At 56.4% G+C, this 12,631-nt stretch overlaps 1 protein-coding gene across 1 annotated transcript in view; it reads right to left on the bottom strand.

Annotated features, from left to right (window-relative positions):
- The window catches only part of LOC133348754 (dynein axonemal heavy chain 10-like), a 105,660-nt gene that overhangs the window by 62,023 nt on the left and 31,006 nt on the right, over window positions 1–12,631 (bottom strand). Inside the window, 1 exon segment of the mRNA XM_061561713.1 lies at window positions 12,250–12,461. Coding sequence (XP_061417697.1) covers window positions 12,250–12,461 — 212 coding nt within the window.

Here is a 12,631-nt window from a genome sequence, read left to right as displayed (position 1 = left end):
CAAATTTACAGACGTAGTGGCCGCAACTCAGAGGCGCGGAGCCAAGCTCAAAGTCACTCAAAAGCATGATTGTAGAAGTGAGTTTTTAAGTCTCTCTTGAAGGAGGCGATTGAGGTGATGCTGCGAATGTGCAGAGGGATATCGTTCCAGACTGTTGGGGCTGCCACCGAGAAGCGGCGCATAGACATGACCATCCTGGATCTTGGTATCAAGAGGAGGTCGTGAGTCGCGCTGCGCAGGCATCTGCCGTGTGCTGAGCTGCAAGTTGTCAATAGTGAAGAAAGGTATGGCGGGCAAGCGGATATGAAGGCATTGTGGCAGAGGCAGGCGATCTTGTATGTAGTTGATAGCACGGAGACAAGCTAGTGAGTCGAGACAGGGATGAGTGTGGGCAATGACGACGCGTGCTAGGTTGTTTTGTAGTCTTTGAAGTTTCTTTAGTTTTGCCAGCGGAGGTCCGGACTAGGACGGAGTTGCAATAGTCAAGGCGAGACCCAACTATGCAACATGCCAATGTGTTGGCAATTTCAGTAGAGATGAGAGGACGTATGTGTCTGAGAGCCTTCAGGTGAAAGTTACATGAGCTGATGATATGGTTGGTTTGATGGTCGAAGGATAAAGTTGAATCTAGGATGACACCGAGGTAGCTGAAGTGGTCGGTGAACTTGATGCTGTGACCGAAGATGTGTATGTGTGTGGGGAGTGCTGCTGAATTGAGACGTTGCTTGGTACCTAACATGATGGCCACTGACTTTTTCGGATTAAGGGCTAGGTTGTGTGCAGTGATCCATTGTTGCACCGCGGGTAGTACATTCCAGCGGAGGTCCGGACTAGGACGGAGTTGCAATAGTCAAGGCGAGACCCAACTATGCAACATGCCAATGTGTTGGCAATTTCAGTAGAGATGAGAGGACGTATGTGTCTGAGAGCCTTCAAGTGAAAGTTACATGAGCTGATGATATGGTTGGTTTGATGGTCGAAGGATAAAGTTGAATCTAGGAAGACACCGAGGTAGCTGAAGTGGTCGGTGAACTTGATGCTGTGACCGAAGTTGTGTATGTATGTGGGGAGTGCTGCTGAATTGAGATGTTGCTTGGTACCTAACATGATGGCCACTGACTTTTTCGGATTAAGGGCTAGGTTGTGTGCAGTGATCCATTGTTGCACCGCGGGTAGTACATTCCGAGAGCCTCTCGAATCCAGATGCATTGCTAGAATCGATGGCGGTGAATAGAATCGTGTCATCCGCGTATGAGTGATGCTTAATACCGAAGCTTGCGATGAGCAGGCCGATCGGGGAAGTGTAGGCTGTGAAGAGCAGGGGACCTAGTACAGAGCCCTGGGGAACCCCGCATAATGCTATTGTTTCAGGCGATGTGGACATGCCGGTCAGAAAGGTACGAAACTAATCACATGAGTGCTGAGCCGCATATACCGAAGTCGGATTTCAGGAGGGAAGCAAGGAGCGAATGGTTGATGGTGTAAAAGGCTGACGAAATGTCAAGAATTATAAGTGCAACAGTTGAGCCGCAATCAATGATCGTTAAAATGTTATCGAGCACTCTAGTGAGTGCTGTAGTTTGCGGAGGAGGTGATGTGTGGTTTTAGCTGGGCGAGGGCTAGTCGTTCAAGGAGTTTAGAGAGGTTCGAGAGGTTAGTGATGGGACGATAACTAGATGGGTCATCCGGGTCAAGACTTGGTTTCTTTAACAAGGGAGAAACCAGGCCAGGTTTGAGGTTGGACAGAAAACACCCCGTAGAGAAGGAGGCATTTGCGATGTTCCTGATCATGATGGCGAGTTCCAGGAGCACATTGCTTGAACAAGGAACCTGGGAGCACGTCGAGTGGAGATGACTTCAAATGAAGTGATTCAATTAACGAGAAAACGTCTTTTGTAGACACCGGCTTTAGCGTAATTAGAAGAGTGTCTGGGTTAGTGCTTACAATTTTAGGTACCATGAGTGGGGTACAATGGTGCGATGTGTCGGTAGACGTGCACGAGTTTACGATGGTGATTAGCTTGTTGGTGAAATAAGTATTAAAAGAGGTGGCAAGTTTCAGTGAGGCAAGGGGATCGCTAAGGTGAGGGACTATGGTGCTACCAGGATGTAGAAGATCTTTGAGGGTTTTACATAGAATGCGCGGTTTTCCAGTTGGTTTTTTGATGCGTTCCTCAATGTAGCAGGAACGTGAGACTAGGATCAGTTTGTTAGTTTCCTGCAGGCGACTCTGTAAGCAAGTCGATCAGCAGGTAGACCACTGCGGGATGCGATACTTTCAAGGCGCCTCCTGGTTCGCTTAGCAATGATGGCATCTCTTGAGAGCCAGTGAGTGTCGTGGGAAGACTGCCTAGCGGTTCGTGATTTTAATGGAGCTAGTTTGTCCAGCGCCGCCCTCATGTCAGCTTCTAGTTGGAGAGCGCAGACGGTTGGATCCGATGATGGGGATAACATTGAAAGCGAATTTGCAAGGAGGTGACGAAAAGCAGAAAACTTGATACCCTTAAAATTACGCAAGTTGCGGGTGAATTTGATGGTGATTGGCTTGGGAAATTGGAGGGAAGAAAGTATGAGGCGGTGGTCGGAGTAACCAGTTTGGAAAACTCCCAGTGCAGTGATGCGTCGGTGCTGGTCAGGTTCCAGAACCAGGTCGAGCATGTTCTCAACGTTGGTTGACGAAGCTCTGGTGGGGCCTGAGTTTGTGATGACTAGGTTATGGCAAGCCAAAGTTGACTCAAGGTGACTATCGATGGAGGCTGGGGTATTGCCGGGGCAATTAAAGTCACCTGTAATCACAAGCCTGTGAGATGGGTTAGGAATCAGATATAGGAATTCCGAAAGCTCGTTTAAGAAGGTGTTGATGCTGCCATCTGGAGGGCGATAGATGGAAATGATGGAAAAGCACTCAGTAGTGAGGGATACGGACTGGACCTCCAAGGTGGCAGGAGCCATCGGTAGATAGAGCTTTTTAATTTTCAAATGTGCATTGTTAACGACCGCTAAGCCACCACCCCGCTGGTTAGTTGCGCGAGGTTTATGAAGAACCTTGTATCCTGGGGGTACAAGGTTCTTTATAAACCTTGTACATACGTAATGATTGTGAGTAGCAGGTCAAGAGACAAATGCATGTATCAGGGTGAGTTTTAAAAAATGTTACGCAAGCTACTGTAAAAGTAACTGGCCTACTTTTGTGTTCAGAACTATGTGCTTGAGACAAGAGTAACATCCTTTTAATCTATGGGTCAGGAAGCTGAACTTAAGCAAATCAATGTATGGCCTTTGAAAATAGGTACTTTCAAGTATTCCTAGGAAATACATGGTAGCATAAGGTGAATGACTTGGAAGATTGGAATAGAACATGGCAAGAAAGCATTGCGGACGATATAAAGAGGACGTTGTTCGGGTGGACATACAGTATATGAAGAATGAAGGATGGTTACTAATACAGGTACTGCATTGAAAACACAAATAATGGAAATAAATCGTACTTTAAACCAGATGGTTGGATACTTAAACTATCATGGGATCGAGCAGAAGTGATGGGGGGTTGTGGTAGAATCAACAGCTGTGATGGCCCTTGACCTCTATGTATCAATAAAAACCTGGATGAGTTTCCAATCTCAATTCGAGAGGATCCTTCTTGAAATGTTTTGATAATTCTCGATTAGTTTACAGTAATAGAGGAAACAAGTGAAAACCTAACACACAAAAAGGGACAGCAGTCATACGTGCATTAAAATGGATCAACAGCATACTTTCTGAACTCTCTTATACAACACTAACTGCACCTGCACGTAATTGTGGTGCCACAGCGACGGGGCCGCTCTGCCGAGCCAGGGAGCCGCCCGGCTTCCCCCACCGCACTGCCCCCCATCACCCCCCCCACATAAGCACACACCCGCACGCATTCCCCCCCCCCCCCCCCCCATAGAGCTGGAAGGGAAGGTTACCTGATCGACCGGTTTTTATCCGAGAGACCCTTATCGGGATTAATTCTCACGGTTTCCGGCGATCAGGGAATTGGATGACCTCCCCCGTGCTACGTTGCGCCGCGGCGCTGCGACCGGCCTTAATATGGTGTGGTCGCGGCGTGGGGCATTCGGCCAGCGCGGTTGAGGCGCATTTCCCCCCACACACGCCAGTATCGACGGGGCAGGCAGAGGGAATAAGCATTGTGATGGAGGAGCATCATTAGAAAACACGCAGCGCATCTGAACTGCATAATCAGGCACCCCCGCACCGGCAGCGTAGGAACGGCATAATTACGCTCGGGTACGCAGGCACCATTGTTAGGGGAGTTAAAGGATAAGGCTATTAGTATAAATAATCGGGAGAGGGGAGGCGCGCGGGGAGCCATGCACAGCTTCCCACGACGGGCCTTTGTGATGGACACCGCCGCATGAACCTCGATGATGGGGGCCTGCGTGAGAAAAGGATTGATTGGAATTTGCGCCGTGCAGGTCGCTCATTGATTAGCGGAACAAAGGCACCGGCGGAGCTGCCTGGCCCGGGCGAGGGGGGCGCGTGCCATTGTTTGGAGTTCACGCCGCGCGGACAAAGGATTAATTAGCATAGCGAAGGCGCACGGTGCGTGGGAAGGGGGTAGGGGTCCGGGAATCAGGATAAATGGAGAGCGCAGAGGGGAAATCGCTCTCTTACTCCAGCGCCAGGCGACCAGACGCAGCTCGAGCCAGCGACCCAGGACGTCCGTGCGACGCACCGAGGCACGCGGTTAACACAAGGATCAGCGGACCGCCGTGGACACTTAACAGTGAGTAAGAAGGTGAATTAGAATCATAGCCGATAAATAGGGAATAGGTGCCGGTTTAGTGGAATAGGCCAGCCTCGTCGACTCACTGATTCAACATTAGTTACCAGGTAATAAATCATTAATAGCGAAGCGTGGTCTCGCGTGATCTTGTCGTGCAAGGTGAGCGTGTATACGCAGTGGTTCTGTAGTGCTGCGGCTCGCCTCGGGGGAGCGCTGCGCAGAGCGGTGCGAGAGTGGGTGTCGCGTGTGTTCACTCCGTGTGTGACACAGGTGCACGATCATAACGCGAGTAGTCAGTGTGGAGTTGGAGTGTACGGCGCGATGTGTGTGTGCGTGCATACGTTCGTTACGTGTCGGATACGGATGCGCATTGGTAACGTGCCGCACAGGGCTATACTGCGAGCACGGCGTTTGATCGACGATGATGTGCGCACGTATGCTCGCAGCGTGGGAGCGCGGCGCGAGGCTGTAACCGTAGGGGCGTCGCGTTCGAATGCCGGCGAAACCGTAGCGGGTAATAGGGAGGTGGGGTAACGTAAACGGAATAGGGGATGAAGGCGGGAGGGACCCCGGGGGCCGACGGCCCCCACAAATTGGTGTCGGAAGCGGTACGGACCCCCGCGTTACCTCACGCTAAAATAAGACTAATATTTACCGGCCGGGGGGCCCCTTCGTGGAAGGCATTCGCCCGCAATCTCTTAGGGGCCAAGGAAATTAATGGATGGACGGACGCGCAGGCAGTACGTCAACTTAATATGAATCTTGATGGGCGGGCAGCCGATTTTGTAGAAGCGTTACCCGCGAGCGCACAGACACAGCTAGAGGAGCTGATGCGCCGACTCGATCAGCGCTTTGGCACGCGTGACGAGGAGGAAGCAAAATCGGCCTTAGAGGCGCGCCGTCGCCAACCTGGCGAAGATCTACGTGATTACGCCGAGGATGTGCGCGAGTTAACAAAGATCGCACGCCCGGGGTACGCATCTGATGTTATTGAGGAACTGGCCGCCGAGAAAATCCAGCGGTACCTGTCTCGCACGGCGTGGTGGCAGCCAGACATGAGCTGCCCACGTCTTCCCTTTAACGCCCTTGTCGAGCGCGCACGTAAGTGTGAAAGAATTCACAGCGAACGCGCGCAGCTCCGGGGGCTGGGACGAGAGCGCGCCATTACGAGCCTGCTCTCGGAAGACGAGGAGGAGGAACAGGAGCTCGCAAGGACGGTAAGGGGCCGGGAAAGAGAGCCACAGAGACCCAGCGAGACGACCCCGGGGTGGGTAGCCGGGTTACAGACCGGCATTGGAGATATTGCTGGCCGGGTAGACCGAATGGACGGTAAGGTAACCCACGTAGGTGAGAGGGTAGCCCAGGTACGCGAGGAAACGAATAAAAATATGACCAAACTGCAATCCTCCGTTGAGACCATCCGATCCGAGATGGGGGAACTAGACTCCACGGTAGGAGGGCTAACTGGAAGGATAGCGCGACTAGAAGCAGAGTATGAGCAGCAGCGCACTGGGGGAGGAGGGAGTGGGCAGAGAGCCCACTACGGAGCCGCCACCCCTCCCCGGGCATGTTATATGTGCGATCGCCGAGGGCATCTAGTGAGGGACTGTCCTCAGGTCGCCCGAGCTAGACAAGAGCTAAGGTCAAACACTAAGGCCCCCTTAGAGAGGGGACCACCGGGGGGTGAAATCGACGTAGCCCCGACACAAACAAGGTGTGAGAATAATGGCGAGCGAGTGATCTCCACACAGGTTCCAGCAACAACGCCCACAGAAACGGTGACTCCTGGCGACTGGCTGCGGGAGCTGGTGGCGGGGATCACGGGGGCCACGTCGCTGGTGGAAGGGGAGGTAAACGGAGTGCGTACCCGAATCCTGCTGGACACGGGGGCGGTGGCCTCGCTCGTGAGCGCAGCGCACTGCAGCGCGATCGGGGTCGACGTGCGTCACCTGCAGGCCCCGGACCGCGCGCTGCACACTGCGAGCGGAGCCGGAATGGGGCTGCTGGGGAGAGCCACCCTAGAGGTCCGCATAGGCAGCCAGGTGTGCACGCAGGAGTTCTACGTGTCGAGTGCGTTGTGTCACGAGTGTATCGCAGGCACCGACCTCCTAGAACGGTTGGGACTCAACGTGCAACCCCGCCAGCGATGCGCCACCATGGAGAGCAACGGCGAGCGGATACCGTTCCTGGGACGAGAACCAACGCGCCGCCGCTTTGCACCTGTGGCCGCTATCCTGGCGACGGCAGTCACCATCGGCCCGCTCACCGAGATGCTGGTGCCGGTGGCAACATCCCCCACCGACCCCGCGCTCCGACCATCAGGGGAGGTAATGCTAACTCCTCACCCGGAGTTGGCAAAACGGTATGGGGTTGTGGGATCCGCCACGTTGGTAAACGCAGATGGGGACCGATTGTTTATGCGGATGTTTAACCCCCACAATACCCCAGAGATACTGCGACGGCGCACCCCGATAGCCACAGTACACCCCCTGCACGCACGCCACTCTAACGACTCGGTGTTCGCACTCTGGGCTGAGGACCCCGGTCGTCCTGAGGGTGAGCAGGACCTGGCCTGGCAAGTCGGCCCGACTCCCCGAGCCGAGGTCGTTCCCCTGCTCGACGCGTTACATGTACCATGGGCGGACTTACCTAAGGGAGAGGCCGATCGGCTGCGCGAGTTACTGCGGGAGTATGCCGACGTGTTCAGCGAACACGACTCGGACGTGGGTCGGACCGACCTTGTTAAGCACCAAATTGACACCGGTGCAGCCCGACCCATCAAACTCCCTGCGTACCGAGTGGGCGCACCCGAACGCACCCAGATCAAAGAGGCGGTTGGGGACATGCTTCGCGATAACATAATTCAGCCCTCGGCGAGCCCCTGGTCAGCCCCAGTGGTACTAGTAACGAAAAAGGATGGGTCAACCCGGTTCTGCGTCGATTACCGTAAACTAAATGCAGTCACGCTCGGCGATGCCTTCCCCATACCCCGCATCGACGACACCTTCGACAGTCTCGCAGGAGCGCGGTATTTTTCCACCCTCGATCTGGCGTCCGGTTACTGGCAGGTGGAGATGACGGAGGAGGATCGGCCAAAAACAGCATTCACCACCCCGATGGGCCTGTTTGAGTTTCGAGTGTTGCCGTTCGGACTCACTAACGCGCCCGCGACGTTCCAGCGGTTGATGGAGTTGGTGATGCGGGGTTTGCAATGGGAACAGTGCCTGATTTACTTGGACGATGTGATAGTGTTCAGTAGATCTTTGTCTGAGCATTGGTCCAGGCTTCGAGAGGTGTTCCAGCGACTGCGAGCGGCTCATCTCAAGCTCAAGCCACGTAAGTGTTACATCGCACAACGCGAGGTGGGGTACCTCGGGCATCGCGTCAGCAAGGCAGGCGTGTGCACCGATCCGGAGAAGGTACGCGCCGTAGTGGAGTGGCCACGGCCAAGGAATCTGACGGAGATCAGATCATTTTTGGGGCTCGCCACCTATTATCGTCGATTTGTAAAGGGATTCAGCGAGATTGCACGCCCCCTCACCCAACTCACCTCCCCTAAGCACCCCTATCAGTGGACGGGGGCCTGCCAGACGGCCTTCACCACTCTCAAAGACCACCTCACCCACGCCCCCACCCTTGCTTTCCCCGATTTTACCACCGATTTTATTTTGGACACCGACGCCTGCAGCAGCGGGCTGGGCGCGGTGTTGTCACAGGTACAGGATGGGACGGAACGAGTCATCGCGTACGCCAGCCGGACCTTGAGTGGGGCCGAGCTGAACTATTGCGTGACCCGCCAAGAGTTGTACGCCGTGATTTTCGCATGCAAACAGTTCCGGCCGTATTTGTACGGCAGGAGATGTCGCGTACGCACTGACCATTATGCTCTGCAGTTTCTTCTTACATTCAAGGAGCCGCCGGGGCAGATGGCCCGGTGGTTGGCGCAGTTGCAGGAGTACAACCTGCAAATCGAGTATCGGGCTGGCCGGACGCATGCAAACGCGGACGCCTTGTCGAGGCGACCCACGGTGTACGCCGAGACGAGGGCGGAGGAGGCCTGCCCGTGTTTCACGGGGGGACGCTGCCGGCAGGCAACGGACCCCCGAGAGGCCGCGGCCACTGACCCCCCCCCAGCGAGAGAGAGTGCAGTGTGCGCCACAGAGACCCTCACAGGTGGCACTGAGGATCCCGTCGACCGCCCGGCAAGCGCGGGACCCGCGGCTCGGGACCCGATCGGACGGATCCAGGAGGACGTCGGCTGCGCCTTCCCGGGCCTAAACGACGAGCAGCTGAGACAGACCCAGCAGCGAGATCCGGATCTGGCGGCGGTGGAGGCGGCACTGCGGGAGGAAAAGAGCGCCCTACCAGGACCCTGGAGCGGTTTGTATGCCCGGTTGTGTGTGCAGAACGGAGTGGTACGGGAGTTAACCGAGGCCGGCCAGCTGGGGTGCATCTGTGTTCCTGCCCAGGTGCGACCCCAGCTGCTACGGCTGGTGCATGACCACCCACTCGGGGGCCACGATGGGGAACGACGTACTCGAGAGACCCTGCGTCGCCAGTATCTCTGGCCCAAATTGGCACAAGACGTGGCGGCCTGGGTACAGGGCTGCCGCGCCTGTCAGCAGTGCGGGCCGAAACCGGCACGATACCAGGTACCCCTAAGGCCGTTCCGCATCAGCCGCACGAATCAGCTGGTCGGGATCGACCTACAGGGGCCATTCCCGCGATCCCATCGAGGCAACCGATATATCCTAGTCGCAGTAGAGTATTTCACCCGCTACCCCGTGGCAGTGGCCATCCCTGATAAAACGGCCTTGGTGGTGGCCCGGGCATTTGTGGAACACTACGTACTTAAGCACGGGATCCCAGAACGAGTCCTCACCGACCAGGGTAGCGAGTTCGAGGCCGAGTTGTTCCAGGCACTGTGCCGAGAGTTCGGAATCCAGAAGGACCGAACCACAGCGTACCACCCCCAGGCGAACGGGATGGTGGAGCGCATGAATCAGACCTTAGCGGGGAAACTCAAACGTATGGCGGCCGCAAATCAACGGGATTGGGATGAACACCTCCCCTACGCCCTTTTCGCCTACGCCACCACCGTACACACGTCGACGGGACAAACCCCGTTTTTAATGATGTTCGGCCGTGAGTCTCGTTTACCCGCAGATCTGCTATTCGGCGTCCCTTCCCCCCAGCCGGAGGAGGGAAGCCGCCCCGTGGAACACCTGTTGGAGACCCTACGAGAAGCCCGAGGCCGAGCATACCCGCAAGGGGAAGCCGCGCATCGGCGGCAGGAACAGGGCACCCGACCCCGCATGGAACCCCCCTTATTCCTGACAGGCGCTAAGGTGTGGCTACACACCCCTCGCGTCGGGGCCGGGCAGGTGGGGAAACTGACGACCTACTGGCGGGGACCCTGGACCGTGGTGCGACAGATCTCCCCCTGGACGGTACTAATTGATGGCGGGGAGAGGGGTCGAGAGACGGTGGTCAATGTCCGCCGCTTAAAACCGTGGAAAGCGGCCCCGGCGAGAGAGAACCCCGTCACCCGAAGGCCCCGAAATCCCGGAGTACCCGCATCCCCCGTGCCCGGGGGCCTCGCGCAGTATATGGGCCCCACGGAGCCCAGGGCTCCGAGGGGCCCCGGGCGGGGCCGGGGGCGACGAGGACGGCGACCCTTAAACCCCACCGCCTCTGAGTTTGTTCCCCAGCCCGCAGGTGCCAGGGGCCGAGGGGAGCCGTTGGAATGGAGGAGGAGACCACCGCCGGAGCCCCAGGAGACGGAGCCGCCACCCCCGAGGCCAGCCACAAGGGCCGGGCGAATCCCGCGGACCCCGCGGCGATACCTCGTGGGGGCAACCCAGGCGAGGTGCTCCAGTCAACCCGGGACGGGGACTGGCACCCCGGGGGGCTATGTGGTGCCACAGCGACGGGGCCGCTCTGCCGAGCCAGGGAGCCGCCCGGCTTCCCCCACCGCACTGCCCCCCATCACCCCCCCCACATAAGCACACACCCGCACGCACCCCCCCCCCCCCCCCATAGAGCTGGAAGGGAAGGTTACCTGATCGACCGGTTTTTATCCGAGAGACCCTTATCGGGATTAATTCTCGCGGTTTCCGGCGATCAGGGAATTGGATGACCTCCCCCGTGCTACGTTGCGCCGCGGCGCTGCGACCGGCCTCAATATGGTGTGGTCGCGGCGTGGGGCATTCGGCCAGCGCGGTTGAGGCGCATTTCCCCCCACACACGCCAGTATCGACGGGGCAGGCAGAGGGAATAAGCATTGTGATGGAGGAGCATCATTAGAAAACACGCAGCGCATCTGAACTGCATAATCAGGCACCCCCGCACCGGCAGCGTAGGAACGGCATAATTACGCTCGGGTACGCAGGCACCATTGTTAGGGGAGTTAAAGGATAAGGCTATTAGTATAAATAATCGGGAGAGGGGAGGCGCGCGGGGAGCCATGCACAGCTTCCCACGACGGGCCTTTGTGATGGACACCGCCGCATGAACCTCGATGATGGGGGCCTGCGTGAGAAAAGGATTGATTGGAATTTGCGCCGTGCAGGTCGCTCATTGATTAGCGGAACAAAGGCACCGGCGGAGCTGCCTGGCCCGGGCGAGGGGGGCGCGTGCCATTGTTTGGAGTTCACGCCGCGCGGACAAAGGATTAATTAGCATAGCGAAGGCGCACGGTGCGTGGGAAGGGGGTAGGGGTCCGGGAATCAGGATAAATGGAGAGCGCAGAGGGGAAATCGCTCTCTTACTCCAGCGCCAGGCGACCAGACGCAGCTCGAGCCAGCGACCCGGACGTCCGTGCGACGTACCGAGGCACGCGGTTAACACAAGGATCAGCGGACCGCCGTGGACACTTAACAGTGAGTAAGAAGGTGAATTAGAATCATAGCCGATAAATAGGGAATAGGTGCCGGTTTAGTGGAATAGGCCAGCCTCGTCGACTCACTGATTCAACATTAGTTACCAGGTAATAAATCATTAATAGCGAAGCGTGGTCTCGCGTTATCTTGTCGTGCAGGGTGAGCGTGTGTACGCAGTGGTTCTGTAGTGCTGCGGCTCGCCTCGGGGGAGCGCTGCGCAGAGCGGTGCGAGAGTGGGTGTCGCGTGTGTTCACTCCGTGTGTGACACAGGTGCACGATCATAACGCGAGTAGTCAGTGTGGAGTTGGAGTGTACGGCGCGGTGTGTGTGTGCGTGCATACGTTCGTTACGTGTCGGATACGGATGCGCATTGGTAACGTGCCGCACAGGGCTATACTGCGAGCACGGCGTTTGATCGACGATGATGTGCGCACGTATGCTCGCAGCGTGGGAGCGCGGCGCGAAGCTGTAACCGTAGGGGCGTCGCGTTCGAATGCCGGCGAAACCGTAGCGGGTAATAGGGAGGTGGGGTAACGTAAACGGAATAGGGGATGAAGGCGGGAGGGACCCCGGGGGCCGACGGCCCCCACATAATACCTCTCCTGCAGTGCCTCTGCCTTCAAATATGCCAGCAGAGCCAATGCACTGGTGAAGTCGTTGATCTTAGCCTCCAAGAATAATGATGCAGACATTTCCCTGACCATCTTTGGGAGACTGTGCAGCGACTTCATGAGCACATCCACCCCCTCTTCATAATTTGACATGTCCAGGTCACGCCACAGCATCCGTGCCCACTTTTGTTTTGTGGCCTGCTCAGTAGTGTTAGTGGAGGAATCAGCAAGATGCAAATCAAAAAACTTGCTACGTCTTGTTTTCATCTTATTCCAGTAATTTGACATATATTTGAATACATAAATATGTTTTGACTAGTGCAGCCTCAGAGGCCAAGCAACAGCAGTCCCACTATTATGCTATACCT

This window comes from Lethenteron reissneri, chromosome 28, assembly GCF_015708825.2.
Source record: "Lethenteron reissneri isolate LAM-NWPU_2019-01 chromosome 28, ASM1570882v1, whole genome shotgun sequence".
NCBI lineage: Eukaryota > Metazoa > Chordata > Hyperoartia > Petromyzontiformes > Petromyzontidae > Lethenteron > Lethenteron reissneri.
Note: the sequence above shows the minus strand (reverse complement) of the source record. Positions and strands in the feature narration are given on the sequence as shown.